Genomic DNA, 19,111 nt, shown 5'->3' on the forward strand with positions numbered 1-19,111 from the left:
TTCTGAAGCTGGAAACGGGGAGAGACAGACAGACTACCGCATGCGCCCGACTGGGATCCACCCGGCACGCCCACCAGGGGCGACGCTCTGCCCACCAGGGGGCGATGCTCTGCCCCTCTGCGCCATCGCTCTGTTGCGACCAGAGCCACTCCAGCGCCTGGGGCAGAGGCCAAGGAGCCATCCCCAGCGCCCGGGCCATCTTTGCTCCAATGGAGCCTTGGCTGCAGGAGGGGAAGAGAGAGACAGAGAGGAAGGAGAGGGGGAGGAGTAGAGAAGCAGATGGGCGCTTCTCCTGTGTGCCCTGGCCAGGAATTGAACCCGGGACTTCTGCACGCCAGGCCGATGCTCTACCACTGAGCCAACCGGCCAGGGCCAAGCCCAGCCTTTTGACTGAAGAGCTTATGTTCCCAATTGATAGTAGGCCAGTAGTATTTTAATATTAGCATCTTGTTGTTATTACTGCCATTAAATGAGAATTTCTCCCCTAATTTGCAAATATTGTCTTTCCTACTTCTTCTAGACTTAACTGAGGGTTCCCAAGTTCCCGAGAGGCCTCCCAAGCCCTTCCCCCGGAGAATCAACTCTGAACGCAAAGCAAGCAGCTGTCAGCAAGGTGCCGTGGCTGCCTCTGCTGCCTTCACCTCACCGCAGCTCTCCAGTGAGATTGAGAACCTCATGAGTCAGGGCTACTCCTACCAGGACATTCAGAAAGCTCTGGTCATTGCCCACAATAACATTGAAATGGCCAAAAATATCCTCCGGGAATTTGTTTCTATTTCTTCTCCTGCCCATGTCGCCACCTAGCGCACCATCTCCCTGCTCAGCTTGAGGACCAGTGGGCCAGGAGCCCTGCTCAAGGATCTCCTAAAGAGCAGGCGGTCTCTTGGAGACTTCACAGTGAAGTTTAGTCCTGTCTGTGGGACATCACATCTGTGGTTCCAAGATTTCAAAGCAGTGGAATGAAAATGGACCAGCTAGTATGTTTTATTATTTTATTTGTTTTGGGAGTGCATTTGAAGGTGTCTTTCAACCCTATGTAGAGAGAGTGTTTTGATTTTTAAAAATGGTAACCTATCTGGGGAACAGTCCATAAAACAGTAAGAGAGGTATTGTGCTCTAAATCCTAGTTGAGCACTTAAGATTCCTGGGTTAAGAATGTGGTAGTGTGTGTGTGTCTGCCTGTGGTTGTGTATGTCCTGTGATTATAAGATTAACCTGCTGTCTGTGTTGATTCCAGGCAGGGAAAATTAGCACAAGAGGTTTAGGAAGGAATCTTTAAAACATCCACATACTGTGGTGTTATACCAAACCCCAGTGTGTGTTACAGCTTCAGCACTCCCCTGGCTAGGATTTTGAAATGCATAGCTAAAGTCTTATATTTTTAGAATATCCTCCCTCTGTCCTTTCCTGTTTCCTCTTTCCTTCTCCTCCTGGTGTCTCTCATTGTCAGTTGGCTGTTAAGACCAGCCTTACTGAAGCCAAGTGACTATTAGGATGTTCTTTATTAAGTGATGGTGTTTGTTGGTGGTTTGGTAGACCAAATTTGGTTTGTTGGTGGGGGTAAAAAGTGTTTGATTCTAGCAGCTAACACTAGTCACTCCAAAGCACTGTTCCTATAGGAACACTGAATCAATTAAATTACGATGTTTTAATTATCATACATAATAACTTATTTGAGATAAAGGCCTTCAAATACATTCCATGCTCTTTCCCGAAAATAGTCTGTGGGAGTTAGTTGCCTTGATGCCAGGTGTCTATGTGTGTCTGATGTAGGTCATGAGAATTTCTACTTAATGGGAAGGGAAGAACACTTGTTTCCAGCATGGCTTTCTGGCCTGAATGCCATGAAGCTTTCAGGAAGCTTCATTCACATGCTCTTTACCTTGTTATCTATAAAATGCATTAAATAGACAATAAGGATTTATCTGTTCAATTTTTCCTCCCAGTGAATTAATTCCAGTTTATATGGGTATCTCCCTTTGAACATGAGCCTCGTTATATTTTCAGAAGTGATTTTTTTCTTTGCCCTTTAGGAATGGGGGTGCCATCCCTAGTAGCACAGCATTTTGCTGATAGTTAGCACCAATCCTGCACTGGTGCCTCTTTACAACTTGGTGTTCTCTTGTGCCTGTGGCTTTGGGAATGTAGCATTTCCTCCTTTCCTCTTCATTTTAGGTCCTATGTACACTTTAATGACCGCATTCCCCACAGCAGTTAGACATCAGTTAGTGTAATAAATTACTTTACTATAGTCAGAGACAGTATGTGAACAGCCAGGCAGTTTGTGTATTTGCAGTTTCCTAAAGCAAATTCAGAGTTCAGTGCGGAGAACACCATTAGTTTTTGTAGATACTGCCGAATGATCCCTTGAGTTCAGGTCATTCTCTGCCCAGAGTCTTTTGCTGACTTCCCTAGTACTGCGTAGCCTTCTTCCTTAATCAGAAGCAAACCTGCTTTTCGAATAATCTACCCTCCTGAGAATCTAAATCATGCTCTTTTCTTAGATCTAGACAGAAACGACTGTCTTTAGGTCTCTTTCGCATTGTCATCTTTGTAACTAAAACATTTTCTAACTCTTCTCTTGACTTTCAGCTATTCATAGATCTTTTGGTTTTGTCCTCTTATCTCAGCCATTTTCATTCTCATGGTAGACAGTGCAGGCCTCCTTGTTGGGTTGCCATGGTCATCCAGTGTCTCCTCTATATCATCAGGTGTGGAAAGTCCTAAATTGGGGTGGAGGGGGCAGAGGAAAGTGGCAGTCAGTAGGAAACAGTAACTTGGCATCTCCTTCTAAAAGCCAGAATAGTGTTTCATTGTGGTAACATTTTGTTTGTTTGTTTGATTTTCTTTGTTAATTTTTCCATTGATTTGGCGGGGGGGGCAGAGAGGGGAATAGGGGGAGAGAGAAGCAGCAATTCATTGTTCTGGTTAGTTGTTCCATATAGTTGTGCACTCATTGCTTCTTGTATGTGCTCTGACTGGGGATCCAACTTGCAGTTTCAGAGCCGCAGGACGCTTTACCCACTGAGCCACCTGGCCAGTGCTAGTTTTGTATTTTGTTGAGATATTGAAGGCCTAGACAAAAAGCTAAAAAAATGGCAGCAGGTTTCATGCCTGTCCACACTGGAATTTCCTTGTCTGTAGATAATGTGCATAGTCTGAAGATATATCAAGACACCAAAGCCCTGGTTCTGGATATCTTTTGCCTTTTCCAAGTGCCTCCAAAATCATCATATTTGGAGATTATGTCCCTGTTTATATAGGCTAAGGGCAAGTTCATTCTTTTTTTTTTTTACCAGTGGAGTACTTTTGTAGCTTTCTGAGTCCTTCCTGAACCGGCTTGCCAGATTCTTGTGTTGAATATGTGTCCATTGATTGGAGTGGTCATTAGCTTGTCAGCTGTGTATCTGTAGGCATTCAGGGTTTTAGACCACTCTGTGAGAGGTTTTCTCTTTGACTGGGTGCCCTGAGGGCTCACCTTGGCCCATGCCTGAGATTGTCAGGCAAGCCTCAGGAAAGTTTTCATATGGCTCTTGTTTTTAGGATATTTCTAAAACTTTTTTTTTATTTTTTTTTTAAGTGAGAGGAGGGGAGATAGAGAGACAGACTCCTGCATGTACCCCAACCAGGATCTACCTGGCAACCCCCGTCTGGGGCTTATGCTTGAGTCAACTAAGCTATCCTCAGCACCCAGGGTCGACACTCAGACCAACCGAGCCACTGGCTGTAGGAGAAGTGGGAGAGAAGGGGGAGAGAAGCAGATGGTCGCTTCTTTTGTGTGCTCTGACCAGGGATTGAACCTAGGACGTCTGCGCGCTGAGCCGACACTCTGTCCACTGAGCCAACTGGCCAGGGCTAATTTTAATTTCTTAAAATTTCGTTTGACTAAGATTCTAATAACTTGTTCTTCAAACTTTATTTATATGACAAATTTTAACTCTCTAGCTCTACTCTGAATTTAACTAAGATTGCCCTTTTATAAGCAGCCTTTATTCTGAATTTTGCCATTTTTGGCACTCTTTCCTTTTTTTTTTTCCTATCATAAGTGATTCCTTCTCTGTTAACTATCAGGTGGATATGGGAAAAACCATTTTGATGTTTCCCTATATCTTAAATATACTAGGTGATTCTGTTCAACCCAGCCTCCTGCTTTCCTGGCTTGCTTACATACAGCCCAGCACGTTAATTGCTGGCCTCTGTGCAGCGCTCGCAGTCACCTGCCTCTGTCGCATCCCATTAAAGCGTAGGGGTCGTATAGTGGAAAATCTGTAAACTCTGTGATATACCTCCCTATAGACCACTAGTAGATTGGGCAGCTGATCATCTCAGCATTCATTGGTTATGCTTTGTGTAAACAGTGGGCAGTCATTCTCTCCCACTAGCCCTCTCTTCCCTGAGCCTCTCTCCAGATGTCCTGCAATCTTCTGTCTTCTTCTTCTTCTTTTTTTTTTTTTTTTTTGTGACAGAGAGGGACAGATAGGGACAGACAGGAGACTCTCCAGAGATGAGAAGCATCAATTCTTTATTGCAGCTCCATAGTTGTTCATTGATAGTTTTCTCATATGTGCCTTGATGGGGGGGGGTGCTATAGCAGAGCTAGTGTCCCCTTGCTCAAGCCAGCAACCTTGGGCTTTACAGCGACCTTTGGACTCAAGTCAGTGACCATGAGGTCATCATGTCTATAATCCAACACTCAAGCCAGCCTCCTGGTGCTCAAGCTGGTGAGCCCACGCTCAAGCGGGCGACCTCAGGGTCTCGAACCTGGGTCCTCTTCATCCCAGTCCGACGCTTTATCCACTGCACCACTGCCTGGTCAGGCTGTTCTCTCTTTTACAGACTTTCAACACCAGGGCCCAGGATGTATCATTTTGTTGTTTTGTGGATTAAAAAAAAAAAATCTCTTTAGGGAGTTGCTCTTGTTCATACTTGAAGTATTTATTCTATAGAAAAGTAAAATATATTTTATGGTACAAACAGCAAATTTATAAATGAATTTTTATAAATTTGCTTGCAAAGTAGGGACTCAGCTGTATGTTCCCTTTAAGGCACTATTAACCAGCTCTAGTCCTTAAAAAAAATTTTTTTTAATTGAGGTATAATTATATAACCTTAATTTCTGGTGTACAGTGCAATGATTCGATATTTGTATCCAGTACACTGCAAAGTGATCACAATAAGTTCATAAGTTTACTGAGCATCCATCACCATACAGTTATAAAAAATTTTTTCTTGTGATGAGAACTTTTAAGATTTACTCTTAGCAACATTCACACATGCACTAAGGATCTACACCTTTTTGTGGGTGATAGCAGTGGTGTTGATGCAGAATCTTATCCTACCTCACATCAAAGTCAGAGGCTTACAGGCCTTCTTCCCAACTGTTTAGAAGTCTCCCTTCTTACCATGTTCTTTCTGACTCTGCCCATGGAAGAACAGTGTTGTGACCATTGACCTGGCTGTTTACCAGTGTGTGTGTGTTCAGCGCACCTTTACGAGTGGTTACCTATGTCCACAGTGTCGGCGCTGTTCTTCTTGCCACTATGTGGGGATATACTGGTGTTGGGGGTTGTACTTGGGCTGCCTAGCACTTGCATTTAGCCCTAAAATAGCCCTTCCCAATAAGATTGTATAGTTTTTATTCACAGCTCTTTTATATTTCCTTTTAAAGCGGTCCTGGTTAACATGGGTTCAAGACTCTCCCATTATTCCCTATTGTCTTCCTCTAGCCTTGATAATGTCTGGGAGATTTCTGAGTGTAAGTCTCATGGATACCCCCCATTTTAATGTATATGAAGTGGAGTCTGTGCGGTGGGTTGAGGGTTATGTTGGCTCAGAGTTGCACAATTGGGCATTTAAATGTTTAAGCAAAGCATCTGCCTACAGCTCCTTTTCCAATCTAGTGCCTTCCTTCTTCTTTTACTGAGCTGCTGTATCCCTAATCTCCCCTGCTGGGAAGTTTCCTTATTAGTTTTCTGGAGTCTGTCACCATCTTCCTTTCTGTTTGGAATTTGTTTTTTAACCCTTCAACAATCTCTACAGCTAATCCTGTGTCTTAGAATGGCTGAAGGTATGGGAGAGGAATGGGCGCTTGTCTTTGAGTCCTGATCTTCAACCAGTTGTTTGGCTTCTTGAGTCAGGCAGTTAAATAGACGGAATGCAGTGAGTTCTCAGAAATGTCAGCATTTGTTTCTTGAGGTAGGGAGCTTAGAGACCCTAGAACTTAGCATTAAAATCAATACATCATCATTCTCCTAGACTTGTCAGGCTTTAGAAGTTCATTCTAAAGTATTCTAATTCAACATAAAGCATTACTGTTACTAATTCAAACTCAATCTACATTAGCAGTCTTTCTATAGAACTGCATATGGCCATTTAATACATGGAAGAAGGTCAGGTTGTATTTTTCAGTCCTGTTTAGGAACCCTTTGGATGCAAGAAACAGAAGTTTCCACGCTAAATGAAGGAGGGAGTCTAGGATACAGGGTATTTCACTGCACCCACGATAGAAAGTACAGTTGACACTTGCATGGAGCTGGAACCAGAACACCTAGCCCTTTATCCTGCATGTCAGGCTGTTTATTGGCATACATGGCCCCAAAATAGAAACTCCAACCCTCAAGTCCACTTGACCTCCCAGCTCTAGAGATCACCATGAACAGATTCCTGGTGCCTCTTTATTAATATTCTCAAGAAAGAATGGGATCACCCTAGCACACTGGTTGGGTATCTACCCCCGACCAGTCATCATTGGCACCCAGTGCATGCTCCTTCAGTGGTGGTAGAGGGGTTCTCAGAGAAGGGGTATGTATGATAGATACCCTAAAAACACTTTAGTGGCAACATGCTGTCATCCTGCTTTTTTGAGAGAGAAGAGGCAGCTGTGGGACTTTGGGACATCAAGGAAATTCTTAGGTTTAAATCAATTCATATTGCTGTCTTCTTTATTTCCTATTTTTCTTCCCTTTATGAGTCTTGGTCTCCAAGATTTCTTCTCTCTCTTTAGGACCAGTTTCATCTGTTTTGGAGCCAGTCTGTCCTTAGGGTGACATTTCTTAGCCCTCATTCAATCTCAGGTTTTCTAGCCCCCTTTCATATTAGAAAGCAGACTACAAATCCCACTGTAGTTACGTAGTGTCTTTCGGTTTCAGCACTGAAAATGTATCCATTCTATAGCCCGCATCCCTCAGCACCTTCCTCCCCACTCATTTGTCTGATCTTTCCTATATGGGGGACCTCCTTAGTAATCTTAGGCAGGCCTCCCTAGGTGCCTCAAAAACAGCTTTGCTGCAGCTAGTAAGGATATATGATAATTGGGAGAGTTGCCACGGTATAAATTACATGTAGATTCCAGTTTAAAATGGAGTTTTTACTGAGAGCTCTTTAGAGGAATACCTTCACCTTCCCTGTCCAGTTGCTTTCTTTGTAGTCCTGTATTAAAACCTTTATTCAAAAAAGAACAAAAAAAAACTGTGCTTCTGCTTGCCTGAATCTTTTGATCTTACTTCTCAACATGGAGCCTGTCCTTTGTTATTAAGGCATTCCATAATTATAACTTTTTAAAACTATTGGAGTTGTTAAATATACACAGAAGTAACCTAATAATCCAAAGATATACATTGAGGCACATAATGAAGGATTGTCAGACTTTATATTTGATGTCCTACTCTGGGCTCCAGAATTAAGGAGAAAGGTAGCAGTGCCATGTGCCTTCAGTGTCCTAGGAAATCTGGGCTGGTTTTGGAGGGGAGTTCCATGTTCCTTGGTTCTGGAAAATAGCACAAGAGTAAGAGGTAGGGAAGCGGGTGAGCAAGCACCATGTGGAGGCCCATTCATAGTCAGATGGGGAGTGCTGTCCCTTCCCTTGTACAGTGCTTGGGGGAAATGTGGAGGACCACTCCCTGTTGTACTGAGCAAAAGTTGAAAGCCAACCTCAGAGCTGATTCGGCCACTAAACCTATTGGAAGAGTTCTGATTACCTGGCCCCTTATTCTTGATTCACCCCAAAAACTAAAGTGAGAGGCACCTCCCCCTTTGCCTCTTACAAGTTCTCCTTCTACTCCTGCACTAGACTGGAAGCCAGAGGACACTTGCTCAACACATGCTATGTGCAACTAAATGCTCAGGCCCTTTCTCCTCACCTCTAACCCTGTTATGACTGGGGAGGTAGCCATTCTTCTGGCTGTCTGGAAACTGAGGAGGCAGAGAGTGACTTACGAGTCTGTAGAACACGTGTTTTCTCTTCCTTGGCCTCTTTTGCTGTCTGGGTGAGTAAGCCTGCAGGCGCAATGCCCATGAGAGTAGATGCCTCTTGGCCTACCCTTCTCAGCATTGTTTTAGTGTCTTGGCCTTGACCTGCTGAAACGTGGTTGGGCCGTGGCAGCTGTGAAGTACCTCTGACATCTGCTTTCTGGCTGTGGTAACTTGGGATTTTTAAATCTTATATATCTTTTTTTCCTTTATTCAAAACAAAACAATTTTTAGCACACTGAAAAAAAAAAAAAGCCAAACATTTTGTGCCTTTCTAAGGCAGTACTGTATCCCAGGCTGCATTTTAGATCTTAATATGGAAATACCAGAGTCTTAGCAATCTCCTCTACCTTGAGTGTCACTAGTCCCTATGGTGGGAGAGGAAGTGTCTGTGTGGCTGGAGATGACACACGGGTGCAGCATGTCAGTGGTCCCTTTTCCTTACCATGATGCTTACAAGAAATAAGCATTGTACTCTGGGATCAATCAGAATCTTAGTTAACAGGTTGACTGCTGTCTCAAACAAGAAGAGACAGTGTCTACGATTTCCAGGTATACTACGGACCCTTTCAATGTTTTAGCCTCCTTGATCCTGTTAGTGACCTGGCTGCATGGAAGTGTCATACGGACTCTTTGGAGAAGGGGTGGGTTTTTGTCTTGGTGGATCCTGAACTGGCCTAGACCTCCTGCCCCCTCCTGTTCATGTGAAGACTTCAGTCTTAATGGCATTAAGCAGCTAGTGCCCTCTGTGAGGTCATTTTCCCCTGGGAAAGGCGGCAAGAACCATATATGTACCAGAAGCCTGTCCTCAGCATTGTGGCCACTAGGTTTCACAAGGGGGGTGGGAGAGAAAATTGTTTTCTATATATATAATGGCATTTTGCATAACTCTTTCCCTTTTCTCAGTTTTTCCCTGCCTTTAACGAATAAAGAATTTGGAGATAGCAACAGTTCTTTCCATAGTCCTCCATGTTTGGGACTAAACATTCTTGGTCTGGGTGGGGCTGGAGAGGGCTTGCCGCTTTCTCCAGAGTGAAGTCTGTCTGTGTATCAGTGTTAAAAAATAAACAGGAAAACTTAGATGAGATTTTTGTTGCCTATTTTAAAAATGTGTCATTAATATAAAAAATTTATATTAGTAGTATTTAATCATTCTCACATGTAGAGAATAAAAACAGAAGATAAATACTCTTACAGAGAATAGCAGAGCTTTAAGATTCATTTTCAGTCCCTTGTGTTTTGCCAATGTATTAATGTTTAGAGGTCTGTTATACTAATGTTATTTATTAATTTTTTTCATTTATATACAGTTTACTAAAGAGCTTTTTCAAGCACCCATGTCTGTAAAAAATATTTTTAAATAAAGTTTCTTTTGTTGTAGCAGACTGGAGTCCTTGCTCTTTTGTAGGGATGGAGGTGTGATACATGGGGTAACTGTGGGCCCACTTATCATAGCAAGTCTGCACTACTTCACGGGCAAGTCTAAGTGACAGGAAAGAGTGGGAAAAGGACAAAAGTTCCTTTTAGTAGCCTGCCAGGCCCTGCAGGCCGCTAGAGTGGGGCTGCTGTGCTGCTAAGCATTAGGTAGGGAGGCTGTCCGCTGGTGGAGCTAGAGCCAGTCTCTGCTGCCAGCTACAAAGGGTTTTGTGTTCCTTCTGGTACAGTTCCAATTCCAAAGGCTCCAGGCTGCTCTGTCCGTAATGAATAAAAAGCAGTGTAAGATTTCTGGGACAGTTAAGCTCTCTCTCTCTGTGTGTATGTGTGTGGAAAGGAAACAATTTGCAAATTTACACTCAACCTAATAACCACACATGCACACACACAAATACACATATATGCCCCGAGCTCTGGCCAGGGCCCGTTTCTCATCCCTAAAGTACCATCCTCCCATTAGGGCCCTTCTTTCAGGATATAGGGTCCATTAATTCAGTTTGTATAAGTTTGGTGCTAGTATAACTAGAACCTTGATCCCCTTAAAGGACTATATGGACCACATCTCTGTCCCCTACTCTCACCTTTCAGCCTTATGATGAATATAGAGGCCTGAACCCAGGGGCCTTAACTCTGGGAAACACTGCGCAGCTTCCTCACTGCAAGGATGATGAAGTATTAGGGGATATTTTATCGCTTCATATTCATTTTGAAATACCCCTAATTTTTGTGAGCAGTATAGAATCAGCAGATCTTATAAGGCATGCCACCAGTTCCTGGCTTGTACCCAAAGAAGTGTTACAAAAGGGACTCCAGAGGCAGGCAGGCAGGCAGGCAGGCAGCTGCTTCTAGATACTGCAGGGAACTCTCCAGAACTGCTGTGCACATGTACTTCCCTGACGGAGAAGGGGTCTGGGCTTAGTGCATCCTCACTTCAGCGATACAACTGAATTACAAAGCCAACTTTGGGGCAGGATAAATAGGCTACTTAATAACTGCTGGCAGAAGATAGGTATTTACATCCATATTACATGTAAAGAGAAAACATACGTTCTGCAAGAAATTCCAATCCACTCCTGGAATACTGAGGCCCAATTTGGGGTGAATGTCACTCAACACATTGAGACAGGGTTGGAGTGGTCCCTGAGGAGGGGCCTCCAGGCCATGTGAGGTCCTTCTCAGGATGGCTCTGGTCCTAGCCCATAGGCCCTCTGAAAGGGGGTCTGCAGGTGAGCTGGAGCAGGGGTTCACTTTAGAGGCTTTGGTGACCATCCAGAGTGCTGGGGACGAGGGTGAGCAGGGAGCAGGACAAGTCCAGGCAGGAAGAAGAACTCGGTATGATTCGGTGGCTAGTGCCTCAGATCGATGTATTTCTCTCCCTAAAAATGGGGAAAGTAAGGGGAAGGTGGAGATAGTGACCCGAGTTCAGGGTGTGAGCACAAGAAGGGAAGAGGTACTGAAGCCAAAGCTGATGAACTAGGTGGAGCAGCCTAGAGGGAGGAAGCGGGGTGGGTACTGCAGGGCGGGGAAGGGGAGTCAGGCCCCTAAGTCAGACTGGGCCACATGTCACACCTCGTGACCTGAGCCACAAGTAGTGTTCAGGGAATGGTGGTGGTGATGGGGTGGGTCTTTGCTCTCAGTCCTGGAAGCTACCCTGCCCAGGGTCCCTCAGCCACTTGCCTGGCTCTACCATCTGTGAAGAGTGTTAGGAGGGTAAGGTGCAGTCTGCTCCCAATCTCCAGCAGAGGAGAGTGAAGGATCGAAGTTAGTGTTCAGGGGAAATGAGAACCATTAGCCCCTGATGTTCCCAATCCCTGAAGCTGTGTCAGGCACTGGCCATAGGAACTGCCTCCTACCTGGTCTCCTGGAGCCCTCTTGTCACCGTTGCTCCCTTGTAGGAGGCCCATCTCTTCTGGGAGCTTATCTGACTTAACTTCAACTACAAATTCGCTCTTATGAGATGGGGGCAGTGTTCTGGGAGGAGGAAGGGAGGCAAGAGGTTGGCAACTCGGGCAAGGGAAGGACAGGGCCCTCGGGAAAGATGCTGGGCTAGGTGATGGGCTCTTTGGTGCTCTGGGGCCGGCGCAAGTAAGGGAAACAGGTAATGAGTGGAAGGGAGAAAATGTGACTGATGGAAGCTTGGTAGTGGGCAGTAAAGTAGGGAGCACTCAGACCCAGCGTCCCACTCCTGCTCCTAAGGGGGCGTGGGTGCTGGGGAAGGTCAGGGAACATCCTGAGGAAGCAGCAAGCTGGGTAACACAAGATGGGGGCCAGGGGCAGGGTGCTAGGAACCATGCTTACATCTCTTGTTTGCCTGACCGCCCACAAGGCAGCTTGCCCTTCTTGTAGAAGAAATAGAGGACAGCACCCAGCACAGCCAGGACCAGGAGGCACACAGTCACAGCCACGATGACCACACCCTTGCTTTGGGGCTCTGGCAGCTTTTTCTCTGTCCCACAAAGACACTTGTAGTTACTGGGGCCACATTCCCATCACTGCCCCACTCAACCAAGGGCCATGCTTACCTTCCTGGACAGGACTTCCCAGGGTCGTCAGGGTGGAATGAGGATGCCCTGGTACAGCCCTGTTCTTGGGCCAGGCCCTGCTTACCTGTAGAGGTGCTGTTGGCTCTGGCATGTGGACTGACAGTGGAGGTGATGGGACCAGTGGTTCTGTTGGAGGCTGCTGGGAGAGCAATTAAATGGATTGGGACAGGGCTTAGGAAAAGCAGAAGCTGGTGCCCATGCCTGGCAAGGCCCTTACCCAGCTCCAAGAAAATGACAGTGGTGTTTTTGCCCAGGGAGTTGGAAGCCACACACTCAGCACCAGTCCCCAACAGTTCTGGAGTCACAAGGACATTCATGATGCTCAGCACACTCTGTGGACCTTGGTCTTGTTCACTTGCCTATGAGGAAAGAGCCACAGCTAGGGGGTGGGGAGGACGTCCTGTCATGGCAGCAAAGCCTGGGCAGGGATGGACGAGAGCACAGGAAGATGCCCTGTGCCTGCTCACCACGCCGCCGATGCTCCAGGAGATGGTGGGCCGAGGATATCCTGCCGCTTCACAAGTCAGATTCACCATTGTGTTCTCCTGCACCCACACCTTCCTCTTCTTCACCACCATCCACGGGGACCCTGGAGAGGCAAGGGGTAGGGTACGTCAGCGACCTCTGCTAGCCTACCTCCCTCTCCCCACAGAGCACTCTAGGCCAGTGAGTGGCTTTTTGTCCTCAAAGAGCTTGAAACACCCAACTTGGGGTACCTTCAAGGGGCCACCTGATCTCTGCCCTGGGGGCCTCACCAAAAATAGCCACGTTGACCAATTGTGTGCGGTTCAGGCCTGGTACGCTGGGCACAGATGCCATGCAGCAGTAACCTCCCCCTGCGTCCCGCTTCAGGTTGTTTAATTGAAGTACAGGTCCCTTTTCCAGCACCTCTCCTGTCTGGGGTGAGAGATGTGTCAGAGGCCACCCCACCGCCCCTTGCCCACAGCCCCAGGGCTGCCTGGGTACCTTTTCTCTCAGCCACTGGAACTCGAGGGCCTGGTTACTCTCTGCTTCACAAGTCAAGGTGAGGCTGCTGCCTTCTTGGCTTTCAGGGGCCATGGGGCTCACCCGGACATCAGACACATCTGGGAACACAGCAACAGTGTCAGCCTGTATGGGACATGGGGGCGGATTCCCTCTTGCCCCAGCCTGGTCCCCTTGTCCTGGACCCCCAGCCCCTCACAGTTCACCAGCAGCTCCCGTTGGTCACTCAACAGCGATGCCGTGGTTTCTAGGTCCAGGCCCTGACATTCGTAGAGCCCGCTGTGCTCCTTCTGGGCAGGCTCCAGGACCAGGACCCCGTCGTCATTGACTGTCTCCTCCACCACCTCCCTGGTGCTGGGGTTCTGGGAGAGGATGAAGGGGTGAGCAGAGTGCACCTTCAGCCCCTCTTATCTCCCTGTCTACACCCAGCATGAAGTCCTCTGCACCTGCTTGCTGATGCTGAAGTGGGGTGGGGGGTTGCCATCAGCCAAACACCTGATTTCCACACGGTCCCCTTCCTTCAGCATTCCCACAGGCTCCACTTCCAACCATACCTTCTCCGCTGGGTCTGCACAGTAAACGGGGTAGCTCTCAGCCATACTGCCCGCACTGGGTGGAGAGAGGCTAGCAGGAGCCTCCTCCAAGCGTAGCCCCAACCCGTTGGTCAGTACTCACAGAAAACAGGGACAGTGACTTCCTTGGATTCCTTCATGTGGTTTCCACTGGGCAGCCGGTAATTAAGCTCACAATAAAACTGGGCATCTTTGTCCTCCTTAAGCAGCTGTGCCTTCAGAACACTCCGCAAGGTATACAGACCATTTGACTCCACAATCTGGGATGACTGAATGTGGACCCCTGGGCAGGGAGGAAGCAGGGAGAAGGGCTTGGCTTCAGCCCTGCCTCCAACCCACCCATGGTCTCAGCAGGAGTTGGCAGAGGAGAACTAGAGGGACCGTTATCACTTGCAGAAGGCCAGCCAGGTACAAACGACAAGCTGCAACCCTTCGACCTAGCAATTTTGCTGCTCTTTATCTACCCAAGACAAACACACATGGGTACACATACAAAGATGTGTGCAAACAATGCTCCAAGGATGGAAAAAAGAAATGGATGTCCACTAACATGGGAATGAATGGGAATCCTGAGTAGCAGGCTAAACAATTCGGTCGACCTAAATAGTCTGACCTGTAAATATTTCCAAGACTCGCTGTCAGAAGAAAAACAAAACTGTATAAGTGTATAGTATACAATCCCATCTAGATCAGGGTTTCTCAACCTCGGCACTGCTGACACTTTAGACCAGATAATTCTTGCTATGGGGTTCTTGTAGGATGTTTAGCAGCATCCTGACCTCTACCCACCAGATGCCAGTAGCATCCCTCCATTTGTGAGAACCCAAAATAGCTACAGACATTGCCAAATGTCCTGGCCAGGGAGCAGAATCACTCCTGGTTGAGAACCACTGATTAAGGTAATAAAAAATAAAAGCCTATATATTCTTAGACTTACTTAAAAATGTAAGTACAGAAAAATAGGCTTGAAAGAATATACACTGATTGACAGCAGAGATTCGTTCTGGGCTGGCAGAGAGGGGTAGGGGCTGCATCTGGGGCAGGACTGAAATTTTCCTTCTAGATTTCCTGTACAGTTTAAATTCTTATGAAAACTTTTCCAAGTATCATGTGTGTATTTTTTTTTAAGTAAAATAAAATGGGTGGTGGGCCCTGTGTGGTGCCTTAAGCATGATTTTGAAGGGCTGAGAGGGATACTCACGGTTCTTCTGCTCTTTCAGAGGCCGGCCGTTCTTGTACCAAATGACTTGAGGAATGGGGAACCCATTCTTCCCCACACAGGTAGCAACCTAAGAAGGATAGGGTGAGTCTCCCTGCCTCTGAGACCCTGCCAAGCCCACCTTAGCTCCTACCACCTGGCCACCTTGGCAAGTCTCACCTCCTCAGGCTCCTTGCTGTTCACAGAAATGCCCAAGGCATTGGCCTGGATGCTTAGTTCCTCTGGAGCTTCTACAAGGGAAAGAAACAGGCAAGGCGCATAGGACCAGACCAGACTGCTTCAAACCCCCCACTGCCCACAAGGCATAGATCGGGCACTCACTGTAAACACGGAGCTGGATGCGGTGCTCCTGGGATCGAGGGCGCTTGCCCTGGCACAGGTAGATGCGTTCATCGTGGGGGGTGACATGTGCCAGGGCCAAAGTAGTACCTTTGTCCTGGAGGCTGAGTCGGTGCTGGTACTCCCCAGGTTCGCTCTGACCATGGCTCTGGCGCACACGGAAGATGAGTGTCGGCTTCTCCTTGTAGACCTAGGGGAGGTAGTAGAGGAGGTGGGGGTTCTGAGCTACATGGGGGGTAAAGCCCCCCCTGCTGCTGCCCTCTGTGGAGCCCCAGCACTCACAGAAAACCAGTCCACATGGCTGAAGTTGCCCTGGGAATGGGAAGGGCCACACTTGAGTAGGGCTGTGCTGCCCACTTCCACCTCCACTAGCTCAGGCTCCAGCTGTTCCACCTCTCCAGGCACACCTGGAGGTGAGAGGAGGGCCACACAGCGGTGTGTCAGCTCCAGCGGCTCCCCATTCCCTCCCTTCACACCCTCTCCCTGCAGCTGCTCTTCCTGTCACTTTCAGGGTCCTCTTCTAACCCTCAACTGCTCTCTGCCCTTCTCCTCGGGCCAGCCCTCTCCTAGTTCAAGGCAGTTGGGATGGTCGTCTCTGGTCATTGGGGCGGAGCCTCTGAGCACCAGGAACCGCCCAGATGAGGCTGGCAGAGAGGGGCAACCCAGGCTCTGGGCCAAGAGGAAGGCCCCTTTCCTTCCAGGCCCCCTCCTCGCTGAGTGAGCTCACAGTGTGAGAATGCAAGGCATGTGCTAGGCTGGGGCACACAGGTCTCTTTGTGTCCCCACACCCAGGGGAAGACATCATTACTCTACCCTTTACACCTCCCTCCCAAAATATCCCTCCCCAAATCCCCTACAAGACCCACTGGTCCAACCCTAACTAGAAGCTCCCCTTTCATGCTCCCCAAGCAACACCTCTGTGAACATCCTATATACTCAGGGGACCCCATCCAGGAAGTCTTGTGAATATGGAGGGATCAGAGTCTCCCAAAGGGGTCAAGACAAGGGCCAGGAAGTGGGCAGGAGTGACATCAGTGGTGCCAGTGTGCTGCCTGCTGTTTGGAGGTGACGTCACTCAATCCCATAAGCAACTCTGGGTTGTTGCCCTGGTCTGGCTCCCAGACAAGGAGGACAGATGGAATGGTCTTCAGCACACAACAGAAGCCTCAGGTCCCTGATTCTGTGTCCCCAGATCTAGAAGGGCAGTGCAGAGTGGGGTTGGACCTGCGGCTGCTATAAAGATTAACTTAGTCCTTTCCCTAGAAATATAGTCAGCTTGGGAGGCAGCAACCCGGGTCACCCCAGGGACGCTGTAGGCACTGGGCATAAGGCCAGAGAGCTGGGTATTGCCTAGCCCTCCCTTTCCCCAGCCGGACAGCGGCTGCGATCTGGGAGAAGGAGCCAAAAGAAACATGCGACACCGCTGCGGGCCATACAAGGGCAGTGTGGACCTGGGAGCGCCCGGCTCCCAGCAAGTTCATGTAAGGGTGCTCTTCCCACCTGAATGCGGTCCCATTTCCAGAAGTGTGACAAATTTGGGGCGCTTCCACCCTGGGAACCCTCAATCCCTCGTCTCTGTTACCTATAATCCCGTCATCCAGGTAGATGTGCGGTGACCCACACCGCCCCCCCCACCTCCGACAACGCCCAGCTTGGACGGGAGCCGCCGCCCATCCCCTCTCCCTCACCACCAGCCTAGCATGAGGCCCAGGAGGGCTCGGGAGGGCTCGGCGGACCCCTCTAGCTAGGAAAGCTGTCTTTACCAGCAACAGGCGCACGCGGAATTCATGATTTGGGCGTGATGCGCTCTAGCTGCGCATCCTGCCGCCGCTCCAACTGCGGGCCCCAGCGTGAGCACCTGAGCAAAGCTCCCCGCGCCCCCGGAGGCGGGCCCCGCCCCTCCCGCGCCGGCGCAGCCCCCTCCTCCGCCCCCAGCCAAGCTCCGGGAACACTCCGAGGCTACAAACTGGCTGAGGAGAGCGGCGCGCTCAGAAGGCGCCGGGTGCCAGACACCTGGGGTGCGGGCTCCCCGGCGGCTTCACTCACCCGCGGCGCGGCGGCAGCAGCAGCAGGCAGCCAGCAGGACGGCGCAGAGGAGCGCAGGCAGCCCCATGCTTCCCCGAGGAGGGCGAGCGCCAAGTAAGAGCCTGCGACCGCCGAGGCTGACGTCAGGGGGGGAGGAGGAGGGGGGAGGGGCAGGGTCCCGAGCGCCGGCGGCCCCGCCCCGCCCCGCCCCGCCCCGTCCGCAGACCCCCGCCCCCGCAGGGCCCGGAATCCCTCGCAGAGGCAGGCCACTGCCGGCCTCCCTAGCCCCGTGTTGGAAAGGGTGAGGGGGCAGGGACAGGTGTCTCCTGCCGCTTGCCTAGCCGAGGAGGCAGCAAGGAGAAGCTGACCGGAACGGCCAGAGTCGCCGCGGTCAGACCAACAGCGTTCAGCCTCTACCAGCCGTGCAGCCCTGGGGGACCTCCTGGCGGAGGAGCAGCTGACGGGGGCCTCCCGTGTAGGCTCCTCTCCCCGCCTTCTCCTCCACCCTGCCCGACCCCTGCCACAGAGAAACCAGCCGGCCACGGTCGCTTCCCAGAACCATTGCACTGTCGCGGCTGCCGCCGGCCTGGCACTAACCACACGACTCGCAGTCTTGGCATCTCTGCGGGACGAACCTGGGCCGGATCCCACAGACCCAGAGGTACAGTGTTGGGGAGCGGAGATGGTGCTTTTGGCAGTTCCTTCCAACCCGAGTTCCTGCAAGTCTGTCCTAGATTGGACGAAGGAGGGAGGGAGCCCAATTAACAGGTCAACGGTTTTCACACTTGCCCAAGCCCAGACCTTGAGAATTTTGTTTCTGTCCTATTTGCTCATTGAGTGCCTAGTCTGGGACTCAGTTTCCCTCACTGAATGAAAAGAGGGGAACAGTTAATGGGTGCGGGGTCTCCAGCTTGACCCCTGAAAACCAGTTGCTGTTCCTGACAGTTGGACGAACCTGTGTAGCAGGACTCCCCCCACACAACCCACCAACCCTCAGGCTCCTCCAACACCGCTGACTGAGTTTCCCGGCTAGGGGCTAGGGGCGGGGGCGGGATGGAGGAGGAATCAGATCTAGTTTTAGGGGCCTGAGTGGGTTCTGCCACACAGCAAGATGTAGGCAGCCTGCAGCTCCCCTTCTTCCCAAACCCTGGGTCTTCTGACCTCTTGAACTAAGACTCTGGGGAGTGTGATGGACTCTTGTCTCAGAGAGACCCCTCACCCTGGCCTTTCTTTTGCTGGGACTGTCAAATAGGGACTTGAATTTTGGGTGGAGGCCTGTTGCCTGGCCAGACAGACTTTTTGCCTCTTGGGGGAGGAGCAGGGTGAGGCAGCAAATGCCAGAGATGGGCAGATGACTTGAGAGAAGACTCTGGGATGGCGCTTTGATGACACAGAGGTGACTAGCAAACCACATCAGCCTTCGTCTTTCAGAGCCGAACTGACCCCTTCCTCTCTCTTCATAGTCTCCAGCCCGGGACCTGGAGCCAGGGGAGTTGGGGGGTGGGGTAGAGGAAAAGGAGGACCATGGCTCCCCATCCCCCACAGTGAGTATATGGACTGGTCCAAGGCCGGGAGCACCAATACAGGAGCTTGTCTGTCTGTAGGGGCAGAAATGGGAATGGCTGAAGGATGCTGTTTGCACTGGCAAGTCCAGAGCTGGGCATGGAGCTCCGTTTCCCTGCCCCCACTCCCTGACTTTCACTTAACACCATCAACTAATCATTCTCTTCTCTCAGGCCTGAAAACAG

General features: G+C 49.5%; 2 protein-coding genes across 8 annotated transcripts in view; one reads left to right on the plus strand and one right to left on the minus strand.

The window, feature by feature from the left end:
• Positions 1 to 9,630, plus strand: part of CBL (Cbl proto-oncogene) — a 139,814-nt gene extending 130,184 nt beyond the window's left edge. For all 4 annotated transcript variants that reach the window (XM_066246737.1, XM_066246744.1, XM_066246760.1 and 1 more), the window contains one exon: positions 521 to 9,630. In XM_066246737.1, the coding sequence (XP_066102834.1) occupies positions 521 to 804 (284 nt within the window). In that variant the 3' untranslated portion in view covers positions 805 to 9,630. The remainder of the gene's footprint in view (positions 1 to 520) is intronic.
• Positions 3,280 to 17,498, minus strand: MCAM (melanoma cell adhesion molecule). 4 transcript variants are annotated; one of them, XM_066246784.1, is made up of 16 exons: positions 17,385 to 17,498; positions 15,621 to 15,745; positions 15,321 to 15,528; positions 15,159 to 15,229; positions 14,982 to 15,069; positions 13,884 to 14,063; positions 13,655 to 13,776; positions 13,408 to 13,570; positions 13,191 to 13,309; positions 12,980 to 13,121; positions 12,692 to 12,813; positions 12,442 to 12,583; positions 12,289 to 12,360; positions 11,980 to 12,127; positions 11,535 to 11,652; positions 3,280 to 11,057 (listed from the first exon to the last, which is right to left on the minus strand). In XM_066246784.1, the coding sequence occupies exons 1-16, from the start codon at positions 17,449 to 17,451 to the stop codon at positions 11,028 to 11,030; spliced, it is 1,917 nt and encodes a 638-aa protein (XP_066102881.1). In that variant the 5' UTR covers positions 17,452 to 17,498; the 3' UTR covers positions 3,280 to 11,027. The 4 variants fall into 4 exon arrangements, with proteins under 4 accessions (XP_066102881.1, XP_066102874.1, XP_066102889.1 ...); XM_066246777.1 differs by having other exon boundaries at positions 12,289 to 12,363; XM_066246792.1 differs by lacking the exon at positions 11,535 to 11,652 and having other exon boundaries at positions 12,289 to 12,363.
• Positions 17,499 to 19,111: the final 1,613 nt, after the last annotated feature.

This window comes from Saccopteryx bilineata, chromosome 1, assembly GCF_036850765.1.
Source record: "Saccopteryx bilineata isolate mSacBil1 chromosome 1, mSacBil1_pri_phased_curated, whole genome shotgun sequence".
NCBI classification, from domain to species: Eukaryota; Metazoa; Chordata; class Mammalia; order Chiroptera; family Emballonuridae; genus Saccopteryx; species Saccopteryx bilineata.

Excerpts from the sequence above, each read along its gene's own strand:
- MCAM (XM_066246771.1), bottom strand. The coding sequence starts at position 17,451 with ATGGGGCTGCCTGCGCTCCTCTGCGCCGTCCTGCTGGCTGCCTGCTGC. Across the intron at positions 13,571-13,654 it reads ACTTCAGCATCAGCAAGCAG|AACCCCAGCACCAGGGAGGT; the intron begins GTGCAGAGGACT and ends ATCCTCTCCCAG. Across the intron at positions 11,058-11,534 it reads AGAGGGCTCCAGGAGACCAG|GGAGAGAAATACATCGATCT; the intron begins GTAGGAGGCAGT and ends CCCCATTTTTAG.